This window comes from Mizuhopecten yessoensis, unplaced genomic scaffold, assembly GCF_002113885.1.
Source record: "Mizuhopecten yessoensis strain PY_sf001 unplaced genomic scaffold, ASM211388v2 scaffold3575, whole genome shotgun sequence".
In the NCBI taxonomy this organism is placed as follows: Eukaryota; Metazoa; Mollusca; class Bivalvia; order Pectinida; family Pectinidae; genus Mizuhopecten; species Mizuhopecten yessoensis.
The window spans coordinates 1,633,367-1,659,394 of NW_018405113.1; the positions used below are offsets into that span (position 1 = coordinate 1,633,367).

At 36.2% G+C, this 26,028-nt stretch overlaps 1 protein-coding gene across 1 annotated transcript in view; it reads left to right on the top strand.

Moving 5' to 3' along the window:
- The window catches only part of LOC110447741 (popeye domain-containing protein 3-like), a 40,128-nt gene extending 14,106 nt beyond the window's left edge, over positions 1–26,022 (top strand). The window contains exons 5-8 of the mRNA XM_021493635.1: positions 3,580–3,685; positions 5,270–5,422; positions 11,289–11,523; positions 24,318–26,022. Coding sequence (XP_021349310.1) covers positions 3,580–3,685; positions 5,270–5,422; positions 11,289–11,523; positions 24,318–24,463 — 640 coding nt within the window. The 3' untranslated portion in view covers positions 24,464–26,022. The remainder of the gene's footprint in view (positions 1–3,579; positions 3,686–5,269; positions 5,423–11,288; positions 11,524–24,317) is intronic.
- Positions 26,023–26,028: the final 6 nt, after the last annotated feature.

Sequence of the window (26,028 nt, forward strand, 5' to 3'; positions counted from 1 at the left end):
ATTACATGTTAATAACTTGATTGGAATTATAACCTTGAATTGACAGTTTGATACTTTGAAAATTTTGAGCCAGCCCTACCCCCAAGGGCTGTAGGGTGGGGCTCAAAGGAGTCAGTGTGCTAAAATTTCTTCATTTTCCTTGTTAAGAATCAGAGGTGCTAGTTTCAAATCCTTTTTAGTCTGAAATCTGTATGCTAGATATTGAGTAAGGTGGTTTTATTGTTTTTTGTCACTTTGAATAATATTTCTGTTCATGTTAAAAACAAAATCAACTCTCTGTATAAATATATCAGGTGACCGTTAAGGCCCACGGGCCTCTTGTTGCATGAATGATCAGTATCTTGTGTAGTTGTGCACCGGCATTTTAATTTGGGATTTCGACCCTTTTTGATGGAGTTATGCCCCTTTGTGCGAAATACTTGTTACTGGTGGGAGACTGTGTATTGCTTTGCAATGCTTTGACTTAGTAAGCCTTTAGCTTACAGTTCTGGTTTAAATAGCAGCGGGGGTATTAGTTAGCCTTCGACTTACAGTTCTAGTTACAATTTGGATTGTCCTCTTTCAATAAAATCAAAGAAGAAATGCCATTACAACAGATGGGCCGCTCTGAAACAGTTCAAAATAGTATTGCCATGAATGAAGAAGAGTGCTGGCATGAGTGCTGCATGGCTTGTCGGTGGTCCTGCAGATGTATTTGTTGAACTCTCCAATGGGAAGGAGACGGACACTGTCCTGCAGGTGTGTTTGTAAAACTCTCCAATAGGAAGGAGATGGACACTGTCCTGCATGTGTGTGTTTGTAAAACTCTCCAATGGGAAGAAGATGGACACTGTCCTGCATGTGTGTTTGTGGAACTCTCCAATGGGAAGAAGATGGACACTGTCCTGCATGTGTATTTGTAAAACCCTCCAATGGGAAGAAGATGGACACTGTCCTGCATGTGTGTTTGTGGAACTCTCCAATGGGAAGAAGATGGACACTGTCCTGCATGTGTATTTGTGGAACTCTCCAATGGGAAGAAGATGGACACTGTCCTGCATGTGTATTTGTGGAACTCTCCAATGGGAAGAAGATGGACACTGTCCTGCATGTGTGTTTGTGGAACTCTCCAATAGGAAGAAGATGGACACTGTCCTGCATGTGTATTTGTGGAACTCTCCAATAGGATGGGGATGGATAATTACAACTGTGAAATTTCACACCTGAGTTAGCCAGCTGCAGTTACTGGCTATGATTGTAGTCTTGTTTTCTGTCCTACAATTGCAACTATCAGGTAGATCAATAAAGAAGTCGGTGGAACATGATAATTACATCCATATAGTGACCAGACACTGACCTCTGACCATCTCTATGGCAGGCTATTGTCTCCATCTTGAACTTGCATGTGACCATTTCATCCTCCTGTTACAAATTGGGTCCGAATGCATAGGATACGGATGTAGTTATGGTGGTTAATTAGGCAGGAAAGGAGCCACAGATTGGGAATGTTTGGCACTTCAATTTAAAAATGTCCCATTAATGTTGAAAAAAACCCAACTTCTCTAGATGAAATGGTAGAATTAAGGTATCTCTTAAATTAAGTAGAAACGTTGGAGAGTGGCCCATTCTGTGGTGAAGTCTAACCGATCATTGTGACAGGTTTAGATAATTAGTGTAAAACCACAACTGTCACTGAATTAGAGCCCCACATAGGAGATGTAGTATCCCTATAGTAATTGCTCCTTCTGTCTGTCTGTCTGTCCATGTTGCATTTCTGAAGATTATTTCAGAATGCAAAAACCTAATCTTTTCGAAATTTGACATGTTGATACACTGTCATATGACTAGATGTGAAATAGGGGTTTCAAAGTTCCATGAAGGATAGCGTCAGGAACATGGCGGCCCTTGCTGACTGTCAGTGTTTTAGGTTACTAAAAACACCATTAATTGTCGTCATAGTCACCACCGTCATCGTCGTCTTTCTTATGTCATTGTTGTCAAGGTCATCATCATATACCATATTTTATAATGAAACAAGATCTTTACCACAGCCGATCACATTTGAAATAGTACAAAAATTGACAAATTGCTTTGAATTGAGTATTGATAATTCTGTGATTTTGGTGGATGATTCAGATGCTTCTGAGATATGCCCATTACTGATTTAGTAAGGGACTATATGATAAGCCTTTGTGAATGCTGAAGTGCCGAGGGTTATCTTGGTATGATGGTTAATCAATCACAGCTATGGTAACTAGTGCAAAGTACAAATTAAAGTGTGGTTATATAGCTATATAGACATAATGGTGTCGTGATCAGGTATTTTAGTTATACCCAGCTCTGCATTGATCGAGTCACTAATGGCGGGTTTACTGAAGCTTATGATTGACTTAAGGAAAAAATATAATGTTGCAGTTGTTTGATAATCACACATAGGTGTAACGGGCATCACTCCTCCTAGCGTGACAGACTTCTAATAATGTAGGCCAATTACACGTCATTTGTGTAAGATGTATATACAGACTAATGTCAAAATTGCTGTCTGGAAATACATATATACATATGTATGTTTGGTTATAAAAGAAAGTAGATGAACTGTTGTATTACTATGCTCAATAACCAGGATCCATTAACACACATAGACAGGCTAACTTAGACCTGGATTCAAAATATCAGATGTTTGCCATGAACTGACAGACCCGACTCAAACAATGATTTGTTAACGTTAGCTTGTTCAGAACCAAGGACACAAATGATGTATCAATGTTAAATATTTCAAAGAAATAATATTGACATTTCATGCATCTAGAAATACAAAACTTGAAGAATTAAATTTTAAACATTCAATTTGATCAGTATCACCTTGGTTTTCTTAATTTATTCTGAAAACAAAATAAAGATTTGTCACCTATGTGTATAAGAGTTAAAAAGTGGCATACATATACAGGGTCTTACATGAGTTTCCATTTCATATGAGATTTATGAAACGAGTCTAAGAATTTTTCAATTTAGCAAGTGTAGGATCCTTTTTATCACATATTCAAGATTTGTGGCATTTATTCGTGTAGAACGACAATTTTCATGCAACCTTGAAATGTAAAAAGCTGCCATTTTTACTCCTGTGTGTAAGTCTGTGACGTCATGTATTTGTCCTAGGCGTAACATCACAATTAAAACAATTAATTGAAATTTACAACCAATCACAGGGCTGATAGGTCATATTACATAGGTTAATACGCCAACAAATATGACATGGGTATATTCACTGGATAACACAGTACATTATGTGATACAAGTAATTACTTCATTCCTACCTCAAACGAGTCCTATCTTTGTTCTTTGCCCTGATCTGGCTCCTATATGAAATATACTACATACAGGATATGATGGATGTTTGGATCTTTAATTCTCGTATGGAATGTTAACATGTTGTCTTCCTTGTTATTTTAGTGTCTCCTTCATCTAATGAGTAGACCTGTTAACATTTTTTCTATTTCTTAAATTTGTTTTTTATTTTGTACTGTATGGAAGATGTTTTTTCTTCATAAACACGAGAAATTGTTTTTCTTTGTTTTAATATTTAATCTTGTTTCCCTCCAGAATGAATGTGTACCATCATCACAACATACTGCACCAGATACAGGAAATGGAGTTTATTGACTCGCCAGAGTTTGAATCTGGTGTCAGTGGCGATGAGAAGTATCAGGTAAATGTGCATGCTGTATACATCTATATTTATTTATCACATATTATGTACTGTGTTATCCAGTGAATATCAACCCATGTAATATGACCTATCAGCACTATGATTGGTTGTAAGTTTCAATTATTTCAATTGTGACATCACGCCTAAGACAAGTATACATGACATCACAGACCTACGCACTTGAGTCAAAATGGTGGCTTTTTTTTACATTTCAAGGTTGGACAAAAATTGTCATTTTACATGAATAAATGCCACAAATCTTGATTATGTGATAAAAGGGATCTTTCACTCATTTTCATTTCATATGAAATTGATGAAACTCGTCACAAATTTTTCATTTTAGCTTTGCCAGAGGCTCGCTAAATTGGAAAAATTCTGAGACTTGTTTCATGAATATCATATGAAATGGAAACTTGTGTAAGATCCTATATATATGCAAAATATTTTGCAGATTTTTTTTTTTTTTTTAGCATTAAACTGGTTCCTACATAGAGCTACTTTCCAAAAAATCTATAGAGGTTTTCCGACACATGATTAACACCATAGCACTTGTACTAATTAATTGTTGTTTAGATTGATTGGACTACAATGTACCACAATAACATTGTTTAGTTTAGTACTTACGTTTAGCTTTTTCAGTTAATTTTGATTAATCGGTAGATACTTGAATCTTGTATGTGTTCATTAAATATGTGGTTGATTTTCAATTAATGGAACAGCCAACATTCTCCATCGTTATGATCATGAAGTCAAAATTATAAAGTCATCAGGAAAATAAGTAATTATATATTATTGATTTGTGTAGGAATTTATAGAGGCATTATGTAGGGCATACGGAAACTAGTAAAACAGGAATTTGACATTAATTACAAGGCTAATTCTCCATTTTAGGAGGCACGGTTAAGTGTAGTGGTAGGACTGTAGTGGTTGCAGGTTCCACTCACGACACAGCACTGTGTTGTATCTTTGAGCAAGATACTTTACTGCGTTTGTTCCAGTCTACTCAGCTGTAAATGAGTATGCGGTTGGGCAGTGCTAGAATTGTAGAATGCTTGCTGTGAGCGCCGAAATGGCAACAACGGCTGTATAATGCTCCCCAGGGAGTTTGAGAAAGATATTGGCTGGTTGCAATGGCCCTATAACAACGGATAATAATTTATAAACCACTTTGAGACAATCTACAAATTAGGTTGTGATAAAGCGGTATATAAGAACCTCAAATTATTATTATTATTATTTTACACTGGGGCCCTGGCAGGTGAATCAGAAATTTTGTTCAAATGATGTGGTGTCAATATTACCTTGCCCATTTAATGGTTGTACAGTTGACAAAATTGTTTTGTCCTATTTAGAAAAAAATAAAAATGGTGGAGGATGAGTTTTTGAGTTTGACTCTTTAGGATTGGAGGTAAACCATCAAACAGTTTAGAATTTTAAAATGTTTCCAAAGAAAAAATATTAAAAGACATATTCAAATGATGGATACCTATTTATTTTGATTATATTTTGATTGATGTGTACATTTCTCTTTTTCGGTATATTCTCTTATATAGGACTGAATTCTATATTTGCTTTTTGTTTTAGGTGTCTATTTATGCTGTGGCCACCTGCCGTTATATCTTCTGGCCTCGTCAAAGCCTGGAATACCTGCTGATAAAGGAACCGTACCTGGCCAATGTCATCAATGCCATGCTCGGTCGTGACATCACCACCAAACTCTACGCCCTGAATGAAAAGGTATATTTTCAGCACACCATAAAGAGCTCTTGGTTGATTTTCTTTTTCCTTTAAACACATGGTTAGATATTTGGAGTAGGAACAAAAATTATGAACACCTTTCATTTTTCCTTTAACAGTGTAATGATAGAAAGGCATATCTATATTGAGACTTTTTTTGTTAATCTTTAAACAAAAATGTGAAGAAATGTTTCCTATATTTGTTATACAATTTGTATTTAGTTATGATACAGTTTAACTAAATTTTGTTTATTCTTGTAGTTCGAGGCTACACCCTGACATTTTTGTTTTAATGTACTTGCTCTTTTAACCCATCAACCCCTGTAGACCATAATGGACTCATCCAGATGAATTTATGGTAGAGTCTACCCAAGTTACCTAGGGGTGAAAGGGTTAACTCCATGGCAGGAATTTTACATTCCTGTCATTGATTCTAGAAGGAATTCAAAATAACAGAGAAATACAATTATAAGGGGTATATCTACATAATGGAATAGTAGTACATGTACTAGGTTGTGTTTGAAATTGCGTAGATAGGTATTTGACTCTTTTGCATAACAAATGTGTGTGTCTGTCCTTGTCTATAACAGGACACAATGATAACAGCACTTGTCATAACATCAAGGCAATATATATGTTATCTATGCAAGATGCAACATTCCCCAAATCTGTTCAAAGTGAAATATCTATTTTTGAAGTTTTGGTGTTTTTATCTCCATGCAAATGCTATTACATAAATATTGCATGGCATTTTTAGGTCACCTGAGACAAAGTCTCAAGTGACCTATTGCGATCGCCTTTTGTCCGGCGTCGTCCGTCGTGCGTCCGTAAACAATTTACATTTTCGACTTCTTCTCCAAAACCCCTAAACCAATTTCAATGAAATTTTGCAGAAACCTTCCATGGCCAAAGGTCAACTAAAATTGCGAATTATATGGCCCCCAGCCCCCAGGGGCCTGAGGGGCGGGGCCAAAAAGGGCCAAATTGACTAAAATTTCAAAAATCTTCTTCTCAAGACCCAGATATGGTAGAATCAAATACTCTTCATAGATGGAAGGGTCTTAAGGTGCTTTACCAAATTTGTGAATTTCATGACCCTGGGGTCTCACGTTTCCCCCTGGGAAGGGGGTAAACTTTACTATAGTTTACATAGGGAAATTACATTTAAGACTAACATTTGTTTAATTGCCATTGGAAGTAATTCAATTTGGGTTAGCATTATCAGTATTGGATAGCAGTTTGATGGTATGCACATATCAGCCCTGACTGACCCCCTGGGGCTGATAAGTGGGGCCAAAAAGGGTTGAAGTGACTGAAATTTCAAAAATCTTCTTCTCAAGACCCAGATATGGTAGAATCAAATATTCTTCATAGATGGAAGGGTCTTAAGGTGCTTTACCAAGTTTGCTAATTTCATGACCCTGGGATCTCAGGTTTTCCCCTGGGGAGGGGGTAAACTTTACTATAGTTTACAGAGGGAAATCACATTTTAGACTAACATTTGTTTAATTGCCATTGGAAGTAATTCAATTTGAGTTAGCATTATCAGTATTGGATAGCAGTTTGATGGTATGCACATATCAGCCCGGACTGACCTCCCGGGGCTGATGGGTGGGGCCAAAAAGGGTTGAATTGACTGAAATTTCAAAAATCTTCTTCTCAAGACCCAGATATGGTAGAATCAAATACTCTTCATAGATGGAACGGTCTTAAGGTGCTTTACCAAAATTGTGAATTTCATGACCCTTGGGTCTCGCGTTTCCCCCTGGGGAAGGAGGTGGGGGGGCAAAATTTGTTATGGTTTATAATGGCAAATGATACTTTGAATATTACATGTTGATAACTTGATTGGAATTATAACCCTAAGTTGACAGTTTGATACTTTGTAAATTTTGAGCCATCCCTACCCCCAAGGGCTGTAGGGTGGGGCCCAATGGAGTCTGTGTGCTAAAACAAAATTTCTTCAATTTCCTTGTTTAGAATCAGAGGTGCTAATTTTAAATACTTTTCAGTCTTAAATTTGCATGCTAGATATTGAATTAGGTGGTTTTATTGTTTTTTGTCACTTTGAATAATATTTCTGTTCATGTTAAAAACAAAAATCAACTCTCTGTGTAAACATATCAGGTGACCGTTAAGGCCCATGGACCTCTTCTTTAGTATGACGTTCAACCATTCATAATGTATTAATATTGGTAATAAAGAGAAAATTAGATCCCAGGAAAATACCAGATGTAAGCAATGTTGGTCACTGACATTCTTCTAGACATATTAAACATAGCCGACACTGGAATAAGAGGTAAAACCCTGTGGTTTAAAGTCTGGTTACCTTACCTTAATAAAGTTTTAAAATATTATTTTTGAGAAAGAATAAAATTTAACAAATATTTAACAGGTTCTTTTTCAATTTCTTCTCCATTGACAAACATTTCCAATCCCTTAACATGCATTTTTTATTCTGAATTGAATATCTTTTAAAACTTGAAAAGTTTGCACTTATTTGTAGTCAAGATGACATTTGTTGGACAACTCATCTTCACTCGCAACGGGTAATTACGATCTGGTACGATCAGGTCTACTGAAGAGAAATTAAGGTAGACTGGATCCTACTGGATCGTAACCCTTGGCTAGCGAAGATGTGGACAACTAGCTATAGGCCCAGATCAATACTACAGCATACCTGTACAGGTAGCCGAGTCTTTTCTTTGCTGTCATCAGTATCCTGTTTGTGTCCTATATATGTCTGACATAAAAAGAACGATGACCAGGTGTACTTGGTGAAAACATACATTTATGTAGCTAGTCGTAAAGCCGAGGAATGAAATTACGCCACTTGGTTGCCTGGCTTTTGCAATAAACTGTCGGGAAATGTCGTTGTGTACTGAACTCGGAACGCTAATAGCGTGTGACATAATTAGCTTGATATCAATTTCAAAATTGACCCCATATGCAATTTCCTTCACAACATGCCTGATCATTTCATAAGAACCTGTAATATGATGTTTCAGTAAAAATGTCATGTTATGCTTATAATGGTTTTCATTTAGACTAATTTCTGTTGGTGAATTGTTTTGTGCAATTGAGATGATCAATATTTCAGCATCACTGATCTTATATTGTGGCAAAGAGGAATATTAAATCTTTGATGAATTTGCAAAGCAGGTGTAATTTTTTGTTTTGTATAAAAAACTTTTGATATTTATTTTTTCCAGAAATTTTATTGAAGTTTTTGGAATCTCATGATCATTACTTAAGTTGTAAGCTTCATACCTGAAAAGATCACAGGATCAATTATTATTAAAAACATTTTAAATATAAAAAAGTAAATTACAGTTGTGGGACCGCACAACGCACCAAAAATAGCGTGCGCACACCGTGCATACATCGTTCACACACCGTCCGCACATCGTCCACATATGGTGCGCACAACTGTGCGATTTAGCAATCGTTCGCCCCGTTGTGCGCTTCTCTCCGCACAACTGTGCGATTTGGTATCATTTGTAGATCAAAATTACGGAATGACAAATATACGGAAGGCTTGTATCCGATAATGTACACTGTGTATNGGAATCAGAGTTAAAATTAAGATACAGTATCTATTTTTTAAAGTTTGCTTTGTTGAAATCATTCATCATTGAAAATATCGCTGATTGTAAAATGTTTAAAAAAAATTAAACACCACAATATAAAATTGAAATACAATGTATCTTATATCAAACTTTACACAGATGAATTATAAGTCTAATAAAATATATCAAAGTGAGAAACCTGTCTTATCTGACCCTGAGTTTTCTGAAATCCTATAAAATTAAACATGATGTAATGCATATCTGATAGTACCAAACAAAACCTGTGAATTTGGACCTACTGTGCAATCTGAATTATATATTGTTTCCTGCAGGGTGTCAGATTAGACAGTTTTCAATGCAAAAAAACTGTATCATGAAATTTCATAAAAAAATAAATAATAAAAAGGCACAACATGCAAATTCCAAATAAAATAAAAAGCAAAAAAGCACTTTTTGAAAAACTGCACTTTAAAATAATTGAGTTAACTTATTTTTTTTCTTATATATCAGTGATTGAACTTAAACACTGTAATGTTTAAATGCCATTCTAAATAAAACATTCTGTTAAAAATTGTGATCAAGGATGCAAATAATGGCTGTTATATGATAGGATGTGCCATGTTATAATTGAATTAAATCCATCAACAGGGATATATACTGAAGATATTTTCAGAGATTATTTGTCTTAAATTGAGTTATCGTGTTTGATGTTCCATTCCAGTAGTCTGATATAGAAAACTCTCGATAACACTCTCCCAATCTGTGTTGAATTATCATGTCAAATAACTATTCAGTTCAGTATTTGAATTTCATGTTAACAAAATATGGTTATCTCGGTTTAATGATTAAAATTGCCTCTTTTAGATTCCAAGTTTATCATTCACAGTACAAGTTTCCTTGCATGTATTGAGGTCGTAATTTGATTTGACAGGATGACTCGAGATCGGCTTATATCGGCTTTTCAAATATTGTTATATACATTGAAATAAATTGTGTTTAGATCAATACATCAGTATCTACCACGACTAATAAAAAAGAACACTTTTCATTCAACCTGGAGAAAGTTTTTTTGATGATTTTTGGTTTCTTTATTTTCAAACCTCTCGTGACATTTTCAACATTTGTATCAAGTATTTGACATTTTTTTTGAATAATTAATGAACCTGACTAGTTTCAAGATATAGAGCTGACAGGAATGGTTTTATTTTGTCGGTTTGTGATACTGCATGATCCTAGACATGCACAGACAATTCTCTGTAGAACACTTATATAGCAGATTGTCAATAGCATTAACATAAATGTCTTTTAAATCTACCTTCCCAATATCTATGTCACGTACCCTGTTAAAATACTAGCCGCTTCCTGCACCGACTTGGCTAGGGGGAATTTCTCTTTAGCTCATTCAGTAGAGCGTAAGACTAGTAAGCTAGAGGTCCCGGGTTTGACTCCTAGCGGTGGCATTGAAAAAATAATGACCTCTGTTACATTGGCGCCCACGTAGGGACCCGGGAGATTTGACAGAAGTACTCGGCGATACTTGCAAAGGAATCGCTTTGACCCTGGGAAACTCGGGACAAGTTCTTTCCTGGAGGGGGAGTATGTCACCCTGGTAAAATACTAGCCAATTCCTACCGACTCGGCTAGGGAGAATTTCTCTTTATAGCTCATTCGCTAGAGCATAAGACTAGTAAGCCAGCTAGAGGTCCCGGGTTCGACTCCTGGCGGAGGCATTGGAAAAATAATGACCTCCGTTACATTTGTGTTCTCATTGAAACTTTTTTGTTGTTTTATGCAAGTTATATTTCATCACTGTATTCTTTGTCAAAAATAATAAAAGAAAATTAAATATGCATCTCATTTTGTTTTTTCGAAGCTGTTACATTTTGTATTTATGAAATCTGTTTAAAAAAATAATTTCATGCCCATGGATTGGTCAAAAGTTGTGTCTATCTGGTATCATGGTAAAAGAATGTTGGTTGTTTTTGAAGGTTAATCTGTAATAAATGCTTAAATTTTGATAGAATTTTAGGTATTGATATTGATGAAAGAAAACTTTCAAACATTCATTTTGCAAGTTTTTTTTCTGTATTCAGATTTATTGATCAGGAAAAAATATTAGTTTCATGGAAAATGAATAATATTTAGAATCGCATGGAAACAAGTTTAATAAAAAAAAGTTTACAAACAGACCTTTGAATACATAACACCACCATCATTGCTTTAATGTGTTCACATGAAGGAAATATATTTTGGGATCTATTTCTTTTAAATCAAAACATGTATCTGCATGTCTTCAGGTGACGTCCCCCAAGGGAGCAAGGATGGATATTCGCCTACCTACTGTATCGTCCACTATCAAAGCTAAACCAGATCTCCGGAAAACAGTGGTCGGAATGATTGAGGATCTGTCTCAGAACGAGGCTAGACATAACGGCAGCAGGTCTCCAGGCAATACAAAGGATGTTGCCGAAATCAACAATCTGACGCGGCCGAATATAGAAGAGGAAGAAGAAGAAGACCCGTATTTAGACGGTATGTGGAGTGTTGATGAATTAGGTACCGTATTCAGTCTAATAAACCTTCACCAATGTATTTACGTCTGACTTTTCGTTGACTTGACAAATGCTTCATAATCTCTCTATCTATATAAAAGCTATAGTAAGATCAATTTGGTGTAACAATCTGATTAGACCGAGTCTTTCCGATTGAGAATGATGTTTATTATATTGATTACGGTACTTTGTAAAAGATCACTTTTGTTTTGTTTGAGCATGTAAAAGATTTATTTTTGTTCATTTAAATGAAGAACTATATCAAGGTAAGTGCATGCAGGCAAAACTCCTTTGAACTAGAAAAGTTTACCGGAACAAGACATTTCGCCACATGTCCACTTGATATACATTGAATTCAAATTGGGAAATAGAGGAGGCGGTGATGGTTGTAATGCTTCAACTGGTTTTTGTTTGATGTTTGATTTATTATTTATAAGTTTTATACAATTTAAATGGGTTCCAGCCGCATGGTTTTCATACTTTCAATCATTTTTAACCCAGTTCACCGCTGTTGACCATAATGGACTCATACAGATAAATGCATGGTAGAGTCTACTAAAGTTACATAGGGGTGAAAGGGTTAACCTATATTTGTTTCAGACTCCATTAGACACATGAGGCAATCACAATATCAGGACATTTAGGTATTGTTGTATTATAATAAGTTTTAGTTGTTCATTATTTCATAAATTTCTCACACAAGCTTATAGAGTTAATTGGTGAAACTCTATGATCACAGTAGAATGTTGTATCTCAATACTGTGTTTAGTCTTTCGTGAAATAAAGACATTCCTCTGTTGTTATGTCAAGCACCGGTTTAAACTTTAGGTGCCTGGAACAAGGAGTCCTGATATTGGTACAATGTTGTGTGTTTTGTTACAATTTTGGATCTTAAATAGTTTTGGAGAAATTTTTCCCTTGTAATATCTTACAAAAAACTTCAAAAGGTGAAGAAAAAATTTCTCTGGTCAGGTAATGGTATCCGGGTCGATAAGTTTTTTGGAACTTTGCTGGGAGTACGGATACCAAGGTCAAGTAAAGGTATCCGGGTTGATAAGTTTTTGGGAACTTTGCTGTGAGTACAGATACCAAGGTCAAGAAAAGGTATCCAGGTTGATAAGTTTTTGGGAACTTTGCTGTGAGTACGGATACCAAGGTCAAGTAAAGGTATCCGGGTTGAAAAGTTTTTGGGAACTTTGCTGTGAGTACAGATACAAAGGTCAAGAAAAGGTATCCAGGTTGATAAGTTTTTGGGAACTTTGCTGTGAGTACGGACGGATACCAAGGTCAAGTTAAGGTATCCGGGTTGATAAGTTTTTGGGAACTTTGCTGTGAGTACAGATACAAAGGTCAAGAAAAGCTATCCGGGTTGATAAGTTTTTGGGAACTTTGCTGTGAGTACGGATACCAAGGTCAGGTAAAGGTATCAGGGTTGATACGTTTTTGGGTATTTCGCTGTGAGTACGAATACCAAGGTCAAGTAAAGGTAACTGGGTTGATAAGTTTTTGGGTACTTCGCTGTGAGAACGAATACCAAGAGGTATGCTAAGTGGTTAAAGAGGAATTAAATACCAAATAAAACCCTTAAAAAAACCTTTCATTTACCTGATGTTATTCACTCGTCATTTAAAGGAGATGTGTTTGGAGGATGTCCATACTTCGATTGTATTCATTACTTTTGATTTTAATGCGTTTGAGTATGGCGACTGTGTGGAAAGATTATGAAAATCAAACCATGCTCAAAGATGGCCTGACCTGCGTTCTAAACAGACAATATGAGTTTTTTTCCAGTTTTATGGTGCCAAAACAACACGAAATACAACACATTTATTTTATTCGGTGCCACAATATTCACTCTGTCATGTTCTTAATCCACTTGAGATCCTAGAAATGACTGGCCTCGACTGAGACTTTATCCCAGAGTTGTTAGAGGCTGTATAATGATAGGGGAATCTGGGGCAATAATGCAATTTCAGACTTTTATTTTTTATAAAACTGGTTATATCAAATGTCAGGGATGTTTGTGCATGGAGCTGGCGGAAAAGGGATTCTGTTTATAAGTTTTGTTTTTATGGAATTTGTATCAAAATGCTGAATGAAAGAATCAAAACATTCTGTTTAGAAAAGGCAAACAACCAATACTGCCCTCAGCTAAAGTTTGGTTTTTAGTTTAGAGATCTCAGAGACCAAGTTTGATCTGTCGTCTTAAGCCGTAAAATAATAGCATCACCCTGATATTGCTTAAATTCAGGCAGCCATTTTATAATGGAAGACATGAATTTTTCTCTTTATTATTTTTCTTTTTTGTTCTTTTTTGTTCTTGAATGTGTGAATTAAATGCTTAGCATGAATTTACTAAAGTCTCCAGTAGGAGAACAAATTCACAACTTGTGGGCAGTATAACCCCAGGTTGATAATTCAGCTGTGTGAAAATTCTACAGTTTACTGTATATGCTGAGGTAATTACACTTGTTATATATAATGGCTATGGTCTATACTGAACTCTGGACCTTATTTGATGTGTCGCCCACAAGTCAATGAACCTTCCATTGAGACCTGTTCTTGGGTAAAGGAAGTGGTTAGGTGTTGTAGATGACCAGACGACCTCAATCCCTCACATTAGTCAGTAGCTTCATAGCACAAGGGCGTTTTTTGGTATATTCATCACCTTTCTGGTAATTTTTATTAATTAGATCATGTCTGAAAACAGTATCCAAATTTGTTCTTCAAACTTACAACAACTTAAGTCAATCTTTTTAAAGGAGTCCTTTTTAGGAGTTTAATAGCTTTCTGATATCAAGAAACATCCATGCTGTTGTCATGGAAACTGACCGAAAACATGTAGATTTCTGGAGCATATCTCAAAAAAAACAAAAACTCACAATACATGCAGGTTTAATTTTCAAACTTGACACATGATTCAATCAAACTGTAGAGGGATGGATGGTTTGTGGTAGTTTTTCATTTTAGATTTCAAGAACTTTGGAATTATCACAGATTCTATAACACTCAGAAATATACTTTTTTTGTGCATATTGGCAATTCCATGGCAATCTAAAAAAATCTTTCTCAAAATTGCTATATAAATCAACCTCAACACAAAGGAACGTTTTTGCTGTTCAAACTTTTTCGAATTAGTTCTTTTTTCGGGTAATCTTCAATTTTTTAAAACAAGCTCATGTTTATCCAAAATCTAGATGTTTTCACTTTTAGGAGGTAGTGGAGTTCAAGGATATTTATGACAACATTTTTTTTATAAATTCCTTCCAGTTTGATTCAGTATGTGAAAACGAATATGAGAAGTAAAATTAAACTAGAACATTTGTTGATGATTTTCGACTGCATTGGTTTTAGTGATGAATTAGAAATTTGTTATCTTAGTTTTAGTAATGGATGAGAAATTTGTCATCTTGTTTGATGTGTCAATAAGATATTATTAAAGACTAAACATAGATGAACCAATGACAACTAAGCCTCAAGCTTATTTTATATATATAGGATGTGTTATCGCTGATCGGCCATAATTTTATATATATAGGATGTGTTAATTCTGATCGGCCATTATTCAAACAAACTCTATGCTCAACATTTTTTCATCACAGTGTTCCTAAATTCAGGAGCTCAAAGTTGGAGCATATTCTTGATTCTAGCTGAGACACCAATCTTCAATAGATTTACTTCCCATCCTGATGCTTACCCATATTTGTCCTGCTAGGTGGACTGGAACAATCAAGTCGACATGTTTTAGGTTTAAAAAATTCAGGGGCTTGATCATTAAGAAACTAAGAGCTGGTGCGTGAGCATACCCTTGATTCTAGCTGAGACACCCAATCTTAAATAGATTTACTTCCCATCCTGATGCTTACCTGTATTTGTACAGCTAGGTGGACTGGAGCAATCAAGTCAAAGTGTTTTAGAATAAACATAATATAATGGGACATAATGTTTAAATCTCAGTAACGGAACATTCTGCCAAAGTGGGCAAAGCTTAACTGCACATTCAATATTCAATATACCCTGTGCAAAATTTCTTACAACATTCACCTGTTGTGTTACCTGTCATACAACATTCACCTGCTGTGTTACCTGTCATACAACATTCACCTGTTGTGTTACCTGTCATACAACATTCACCTGTTGTGTTACCTGCCATACAACATTCCCCTGTTGTGTTACCTGTCATTCAACATTCACCTGTTGTGTTACCTGTCATACAACATTCCCCTGTTGTGTTACCTGTCATACAACATTCCCCTGTTGTGTTACCTGCCATACAACATTCACCTGTTGTGTTACCTACCATACAACATTCAACTGTTGTGTTACCTGTCATACAACATTCACCTGTTGTGTTACCTGCCATACAACATTCACCTGTTGTGTTACCTGCCATACAACATTCACCTGTTGTGGTACCTGCCATACAACATTCACCTGTTGTGTTACCTGTCATACAACATTCACCTGTTGTGTTACCTGTCATAGAAGACTTTTCCTGAAGTCTCACTATGTCTCCACAGTCTATCCACAAGTGTCATTATATTTCATTATGAGTATTGTTATGGAACTCAGCAGCCTGTACTGACTATAGCTAGCTGTAACTTGTATGGGGTTCTTTGAATGGTCAGCTTCAGTATTGGATAAAGAAGTGCTAAATGTACAATTTATTACCACAGTTAATCCTTTCATCACTGTAGACCATAATGGACTCATCCAGATCAATATATGGTAGAGTCTACTAAAGTTACTAAGGAGTGAAAGGGATTATGACAAATGATCATGCAGTATCTTATTAACATCACAGATATAACCGTCTACAATATCGTCTGTAAAATAAGTTTAACCTATGCGTCTCTCCAAATCCTTGAAACAAACATGTACACAGGAAACGGAGATATACATGTTCCTTGGCCTAACAGATTGTATCAATCATTACAGGTGCATTACGTAAGTGGTCTTGCCTCAAATAAAATTCAACTTTTGATATTGTCATTATAGCGTGAATCTGTGCTGTGTTACATTAGAGATGGATTGTAGATAATAGCTAGATATATGAATGGTTCTGTTTCCTGTGGAATATGGATGAAGATTATAAGTGCTCTCATGTGTTTGCTGTAGGAGATTGCTCTATAATTTATGGGGATTTAGAGGGTTTATTATATAGGACTGTGGTGTTCTGGGTAATGTGAAACTACGGGAATGAAAAAATGTTTGACGTGTGCACTTTTTGTCAAAGATGTTTTGTTTGAGATAGGTTATGAAATGTTGAGGCAGTGTTTGTTGTTTCGATACATGTATCGGCTTGCATATAGCTGCGTATGAATATATGTATTAGGGCTGCAACGATATATTCACATGACAGCATCATACATGTATCAAGATACTGTGGTCACAATATGATACATATCATGATGAATATAGAGTAATAGTAGTAGAAGCAAAGAAATAAGATACGTTGCAATTTTTTAATGGCAATATTTCAATTGGAAATAGACATGGTCTAAAATGGGTCTGAATTTAAGGTTTCATGCAATGCACGTCTTTTGATGTGCATGCCGAGATGGAGCTGTCGCTAAATTCAGAAACGACATAATGTAAAAATATCGTAGGTGTATTGGAGCCTCCCAAAACATATTGTGTATCGTACCTTATTCAAAATATCACGATATATAATGTCTCACACTATATTGTTGCACCCTAATATATATATGTATATGTCTGGGTGTACACTGGGACTTTAAAACCTGGAATATCAAGAACAGCGTTGATCCCCCGAGAGTATTACATACCAGAAAATTTCCCCTATAGTTTTAATATTGCCTTTTTGCCTTCTGCAAGTCCCTGCAGGTAGGGTGTAAGAATTGTACCTACTGCCCCCATTCTCTTCTTTCTAAACAACTTTCTTCTTCCTAATGTATCCATTGACAATGCCTAACTTTTGGCCTTTAATTGAGCATTCGGCCCTGTGAGGAAGGCTTTGGGTTCTGTCCCCTCAGCCTTTGAGACATACCAGAGTTTATAAAAATGGTAGTTTCTACCTTAACGCTCAGCAGTTTAGGAGTGGAACGACTGGTTCGCCTGTTGTCAGTATAATGTGACCGGGTGGGGTGTCCTGCTGGGTGTCTTTGGCAGTATCTTTCAGTGAGGTAGCACTATAAAGTCGGCATCAGTTCCGCACTGTCACAAGGAGACAAACACGAACATACCACAGCCTCCCAAAATACACACACATACACTACACGCATGCATCTTGCACACAGCTAGGGGAGTGCATGTGGCACGAATCTGTCTTGATCGTGCAAGGAATTTGTATCACATCATACACCAGTACGACTTAATTGTAATTCAAGTAATTTAATTAATGTTCATTTCATGTTTAATTACAAAGATACACAGAAGATCAACCATTGTTTTGCACACTTCTTAATTATAGGCATCATATAACGGTCTCTACTTCTATTAGGCTTGGCAAAATCAGAGATGTAATATGTACGTCTCTGGCAAAATGTGTAATAAAACATACAGTATAACTAATCAAACATGAAAGAGTAACAAGAGAATGTTCATGTAGTTATGTAAACGTCCTATCTCTTGCGATGAAACTGTAGCCCTCGTCGAAATTCCCTTCAGTGCAGATTTTTTTGTTCCGTCATAGAAGTCGTATACAGCGCCAAGTAAACTTCCCCCTGTTGATAGGGCGTTAAACAATACTAAACCAAAACCAAACCAGCCCTCTGCAACAAAGGCAAATTTATGACAGCGAATATAAGTACACAGTATGTATTACCCTGTATAGTAATTGCAGGTAAAGAGTGAATTGCACTGGCCAAACAGTATTACCGATGTAGGGTAATAATTGACTGAGTGCAAGTTTCCAGTTTCAGTATATCTCTCAATGTTAAACCTTTCACCCCTATGTAACTTTAATAAACTCTACCATGCATTGATCTGGATAAGTCCATTAGGGTTAACTCAGGGACTAATGGCCAATACCAACGATGATCCAAATGTTTTTCAGTAGCTATTGAGAAATGATGTTAGAAAGAATGATATCATTGAAGTTCTGAAATCAAAGAATGGTTTACTGGCAGACTTTTAATGTAGCGTACTTTTAGAGTAATCTAATGTGTTGTAAATTATTCTCCCAGATCAGTGTTTTATGTTCTGATGACATCAGCCTCTCCTTTTCAGAAAGATAATACAAAAACGGATAAGTTTTTGTGACGATTTGGAGACATATTACATCACTTTTATAGACCTACACAGCGTAAATTTGTTTTCAATCCATGTAAAACTAATATTTTGATGGGTTTTCAGTGATCGGTATTGGGATTAACTTTCACACAGCTGAGAGACAAATGTCTATACCACTCAATACAGCGGAAAATCGGTTGTTTCACTTGTCTGGGTCTGTTTGTTTAAAGCTTTTCAAGCTTTAAAAGTCCAAGCAAAAAATTAAAACAGATTTAAAAATAAAACACTTTTGAAACTTATAAATGATTGTGTGTTTTTAACCATGGTATATGTAAGGATAGTAAACACAAACCTTAACAGGTTTCATTTTTGTTTCTTTTTTTTTATTACCTTTTCACGTTTTGAGATAAGCCTATTAAAAAAAACCCACCATAAATTGCTAAGAAGCTAACCAGGCTTTACAAAGGTCCAGATGGTATTTCAGCATCAAGTGTTTTTTAATCTACAAGCGTGTAGCTCTGCCTGATTAAGCATGTTTGCTACATTTACGTGGATTTGTTGTGTGTATAGCTGTCATTTAATCACCTGATCGTAGAAGAGGCTCGTAGCAGCCGTCACCCACTTGTCTCAGACGTCAACCACAGATGGCCATGGTTTATGCAGCAGGGTTGCCAACCTCTTAGGAGTCCAGTGTGGGCGATCTCCCTCCACTGGGTTTTACAATGTGTGAGACTTTTGACGGCGTCGCGGCGTAACGTCGTTTTGGGTGTTAAGATAACATTTACAAATGTATCGAACAAATCCTGGCTTTCTCTGACTACTATAACATCTGCATTGTTGATATTTTCACTTCAAGATCTTTGTAGGAAAATAAAACAAAACATTTTTTGCAGATATATAAAAGATTTTTATTTATCACACAAAAAAAACTGACATCAGAAATGCAACACATCATATAATCAAAGGCCTTTCTTGTAACGATTCCACCCTTGGCTAGAACAGGTACCAGTCTTTTTTTCTGTATTTCCATGACCTGTTAAAAAAATAACAGTTCATATCAAAAGTAAGAACTTTACCATAGTAACATGAAAAAGTTCATAACATGAAAGATAAAAAAAAATATGATAATTTGACAGTGGAAAAATATTTTACAATTACTTCTGGCTACTATCCTAAGCAACAAATAACAGTTAGACCCTTAGCATTTATACCACGTTTGCAATCCGATTTGTTGCATGATTATGTATTTGACTACCTACGTACTATGTCTATCCAACATGCCAAAGCACTTCCCGAAACTCGTTATTTTTTCATCACATCAGATTAAAAATTGTTTATTACTACAAGTCTCAGGTGTGTTAAATCATATACGCCCCTTTACTGCAAAAAATAACTTCGAACTTTTCATCATCCATTAGCTACTGTCTGTTCGTGATTCAATAATCGTTTTCTCTTAATATTTGTGAAAGCCCGACCTGAAAACAATCTTTCCTAATACACGACGATATTATTAGTAAAACTTTCTTTTTCTGTGCGATAGGTATTCAATATTAAGTTTACGAGTGAAAACAACTTGATTGATTGATTGACAGGTTTTACGTCCGCTTCACTACCGAGGAGTTCGGTTATCCAGCAGACGATTGTGAAAACAACTCACCTTATGATATATTTACATTCGTTCCCACCGGATGTAAAGCGACACCTCGCGTCAGCTCACTTCCAAAGCACAACGTTGCAATAAGAGTTATTCCCCTTTGTACGACCCAAGCTAAAAATTGCCGATTTATGGCTTCGCATGGGATAGAGGGAGAATATTTTCGAATGCGTGAGATTTATGGCTCAAGTGGCGTGAGACATGATTATGCGTGAGTAAGGTCGTCTCTGCGTGACGAATGCGTGAGATTTTGTCTCACGCCGTGAGAGTTGGCAACCTAGATGCAGCATCATGTCAATCCTGTTTGTCCGGCTTTTCATCTCGTAGCAGCTTCTTATAATTACACATCATTGGAATGCTTGCCGTCTTTCCTCCTTGATACTATGTAATATAATAAGGAGGCACAGTAGTCTAGTGGTAGGACGCCGGGCTCGTGACCGAAGGGGTGCAGGTTCAAGTCACGGCACGGCACTGTGTTGTATCCTAGAGCAAGATACTTTACTCTGCTTTTTCCAGTCTACTCAGCTGTAAATGAGTACATGGTTGGGCAGTGCTTGAATTGTTGAATGCTAGCTGTTAGCACCGAAATGGCAGCTCCGGCTGTAATTATGCTCCCCAGGGAGTTGAGAAAGGTATTGGCTGGTTGTAAAGGCCCAACAACCACGGATAATAATTTGTGAACCGCTTTGAGACGACCTGTGAACTAGGATGTGATAAGCGGTATTTAAGAACCTCAAATTATTATTATTATTATTAATATGAACACCTTGCATTGTTTTGAGACGTCATCAAAACCATTGTCTCTTTTCCTGTCTCTACTGTAATATATTTACCACTGTATGTAAACACCATTATATAACCCTACCATAATCAAATGGCATTAGAATGCCATGGACCAATTGTAAATTGACACCATCAATATGTTGAAATCGTAATGGTCACAATGATTACCTCTAACCCTTCCTGAAAGATGGCATCTAAAGCATTAAACTGCTTTTAGTTGGCATTCATATTCAATATTAACTCATTCACCCCTGAAGACACATTTGAACTCTTCCAATTCAGAGGATGGAATAGTTCATTATGAAAGTTCAGGAGTGAATGATGAGTTAATACAACATAAAAATTACGAATTCATCATGAAGTAGTTCATACTATTCAATGTACTTCTAGAAAAAATTTGACCAATCATTGAAGTTGATGCCCCTATTTCTACCTTTATGTACATGTACTGATGTATAAGTTCAAAATGTTCAACAAATTGTCAGAATTGATGCCTCTCTTCTGTCCTATCTGTAAAATGACATTGATTACTTCCATAATATTTGTCATCTTCGACCTCTAACAGTTTCAATGGTATGTTCTCAATCCAGACTGTACTCAGTAAGCACTATACAAGTGAAAAGTATCTAAATTGGTGCAGAAAAGTTAAATTGGAGCTCACCTTCCTGCATAAAAACATAGTTGCTATGTTCTTTGTCCGGAGATAGTGTTTTAAACTTTTACCAGCAAGCTTTTTATAAATCTCTGAGGACAGAAAGGTTAGAAAAGATTTAAACATCTGGTGTCGGAACTAAACTGCGTAAATCTGATCATATGCCTTATTTAGATTTCCTACTCTTGCTTACAAATGGAATTTCCTACACAAAGGCGGAGGAGACTGTTGAAATGTCAGCATTGTTTTGTAAATATAATTGACATCATCATTCATCTATCAGAAATGGCCTTAGTTTATAGCCCTTGGGAGGCAGGGTTTGGCGGCAAGGCTTTGATACCATCAGTTGACTGTGTTTCTCCGTGGTAATACCTCGACAGGGAGGGTGGTGGAGGACGATCACCCTTTAATTGATGTCTCACCGATTTATCCTTTTATACCCTTTATTTGGGCATGTTCTGTCTCCAAGGTGAATCCAGGCTGGAACTTCGAAACTTCCAATTTTAGATTGTAATGTCAATTCTGTTGAAATAAACAAATGCTTTCACAAATTTATAAAAGTTTTTCATTTGGGACCTGTATTTCCTCCCACTTATAATACATCCACACCAACCCGTCCGTATGCCAACAACTTCCTGCTTACAATAAGCCTATATCCCAGCTTTTGCAGAAGAGAGAAATGTGCTATTGTACTATGCTTCTTGTTCCTCTGTCGACTCTTAGGAAATCTTCTGTCGACTCTCAGGAAATCTTCTTTAGACTCTAAGGAAATCTTCTGTCGACTCTCAGGAAATCTTTTTTAGACTCTAAGGAAATCCTCTGTCGACTCTCAGGAAATCTTCTTTAGACTCTAAGGAAATCTTCTGTCGACTCTCAGGAAATCTTCTTTAGACTCTAAGGAAATCTTCTGTCGACTCTAAGGAAAGACTAGGCCAGACAAAATATTCCTGTCGTATAAGGTGCACCTCAAATTGTCCAATATCTTTCCTACCCTAGCACTTTCATTTCTGAACTCTAAAAAGTGACCTCTCTTGTGTGATGATGAAGTGTTGCATTTCTGATGTCATGTCATTTTTCGAATGATTGAGATTTAAAGCTCACGTGATGTGAGACACGTTTCAGAATGAGATTTTGTCTCGCGCCAAGAGACTAGGCAACCATGTCTACCAATGACTGTATACAAAGAAAAAGAAATCTGCTATAAAGAGTGACACCCCCCCTCCCCCACACACACAAAAAGGCAAAAGGACAGCACAATTCTTTGACATAATTTGTCAGACATATTTTTTGTCGGCTGTTATTTTTGACTCGTAAAGAAAACTGACATATATATATATGAAATTATTGGGTCATATAACGTAAAGTTAGGTTATATTTTAAAGTGGTGTGGTATCAATAACGACTTTTTATGTTGTCCTGATAATAACAAGTATACATGTTCAATAATTAGCTTTGATAACTGTAACTATATTGGCGAATAGATAACATTTCGTTTACTATTGAAACATGTCCATAACATAGGCAGATAGACAAATCATTAACATCGGAGGTGAAGGGATAAATCTGCTACATATCCACAGGGGAGCATTTCATTTCTGACATACTTCTCATAAAAATGTCTCTTTGAAATGACTAATGTTAAATGTATAACAATTACCCACGGGAGTTTTGAGTATCGTTGCGCACATGCTTGCATGAACAATTCACATCACCTATAAATACAGCTGATAGGAGCTGTTTGTGACATGCATGTATGCACTTAATTGTACACAGAATTTCTGTAACCCTGACATGTATATATTATTTTTGAATCGCTGTAAAGTCATTTTTCCCTTTTTTTTATTGTATCGTATTGTAACTGTATATTTGAAAACATTACTCACTTAAAGCCTCAGTGGGCCGAATCTAGTAAAGTCAGCTGTCAAAAATCATAGAGACATTTCACCCAATTGCACTCGAATACTGCAGGCAGTCAGGGGGAGGGGGGGGGGGGGTAACTTGTTAAAACCCATTCCTCCCCTTATTGAGTGCAATTGGGCGAAATGTCTACGATTTTTGACAGCTCACTTTACTTGATTCAGTCCACTGAGGTTTAGTGGGTTCGTTTTTCAGTGGTATAGAGTCGAGACATCGATCATTTGTATATTTGAGTTTTACTGTTTGCTGATGTTTAGTAAAGGGAACACTTTACCAATTCAATAATAAACATCGATGTTTCCGTGCTGGGTCACCATAATCATAAATAGCTGGATGAACATGGCCAGGCATTCTGATTGTCAAATCTGATGTCTGATTATAACGTTTTAAATGGGAGAATTTAGATGTATATCCTAGATGATATTCCGATACAACTGAAATGATTACCTAGCCTTTGGCCATATGATGTTCGATAGTTTAAAATTTCAGTCCAAGTTATACAGCTAAATCAATGATGCCACCTGTTTGTTAAAATTCGGTTTTGAACATGTCTGTTTTGTGATTTGACTTTCAGATTCCGTTGAAGAAAATGAGAAGACGGAATTACTGAATGGACATGTCCGCCCTCCGCTGTTTGGAGGGCCAAGTCTGTCAACCTGTAGCGAAACACCGTCAGGGTCTCACGGATCTGTCAACTCGGGACTTCATTTTAACATCTGAGCACAATCGAGTCGAAACAAGAATCCTAAAAATCTGAATGGTGGCATTTGACATTGTGTGTTTTGAACTTGCTCTTCAAATGAATGGGACAGCATTGGACATTCTGATGCCGAAGTAGATTTGATGGGGAATAAAGAATGTTTTATTTAACTTTAGCTGAATCATTGTAAAGCTTTTATGGTTGATTTCTTTTTCAGGGATCTGTCAGTATATCAAATTGATTTCGCTGTGCAGAATATTATGTACAGTTAGTGTTGTGTAACAATCAGAATCCATTTCCAGATTGTCTTTTTAATCTTGTTTTCCTCGGTCATGGTTCCTCTTCTTTATTTGGTTGATTGTAATGCTCACTACTTTGGTGGATCTATAATGACCCTTCCTGTCATGTCTCAAAAATTTTGAGAAAAATGAATTGGTCAGCTGACTGTTCACATATGTACTGCATCTAACTTGCCAAGTGTTCTTTCTATACACAGGTTTCTTGCTTTAGCCCTTTCACCACTGTAGACCATAATGGACTCATCCATATCAATGTATGGTAGAGTCTACTAAAGTTTCATAGGGGTGAAAGGATTGGTTTATGCTGTTGGAAAATTTGTACATACTAGTAGTTACTTGTGTAATTGTGCGAGCACAAAATGATTTCCTGTCGTCCAATTATTTGTGGAATAGCTATACCCATCTTTGTAAAGTCTTGGGTGAGACGGCTGCTCCTGATCTTTCAAGCCAAATTCAATGAAACTATACAATATCATTAAAACTACAGCATATATTCATGTGAAACCTATTTTAAGTAGATGTGAACTGTAATATTTCTATAAATTTTGACAACATATGTATATTTTAGATCTCCATGTTTCCTTCTGTTCATAACTTTCAACATTGTAATGATGTAGTTTCACAGGTCTATCAAACATACCGTTCTCATGATTTTCTTTCCAGGATTAAGGCACAAATAAATGGATGACCAGGAGGTATTTAAGGATGTCATTGGCTTATATAGCTTTAACTTTATTTCTCTTCATTTTATCTGGTACAACATTTAATACTTACAAAGGCCGCTTTCAGGTTTCATACTTTTTCTGCAACTATTTAAACTCATTGTCTTTCCTTGCAAAATGTGCATTAGTATCTGCTGTATGGCCCTGTATGATCTAACTTATTCAGTGTTGACGGGATGTCTGGTAAGTCATTAACAGATAAACAGAACCCTTCCCAATCAATACAACATTAATCCATTATCTCATATTTGATGGTTCCCCTCAATTCCACTGTGGAATCTAGAGTTTTTGACTTGCCTGACCCCATAGCATTGGCTTGAAACTCTTCTGTCTTTTCTACTCTTTCTCTCTTGCCTCCCCTAAACATTGCTTGTGAACTTTTCTCTCTCTTCTACTCTTACTTTATTGCCTCCCCTAATCATTGCTTGTGAACTTTTCTCTCTCATCTACTCTTACTTTATTGCCTCCCCTAATCATTGCTTGTGAACTTTTCTCTCTCATCTACTCTTACTTTATTGCCTCCCCTAATCATTGCTTGTGAACTTTTCTCTCTCATCTACTCTT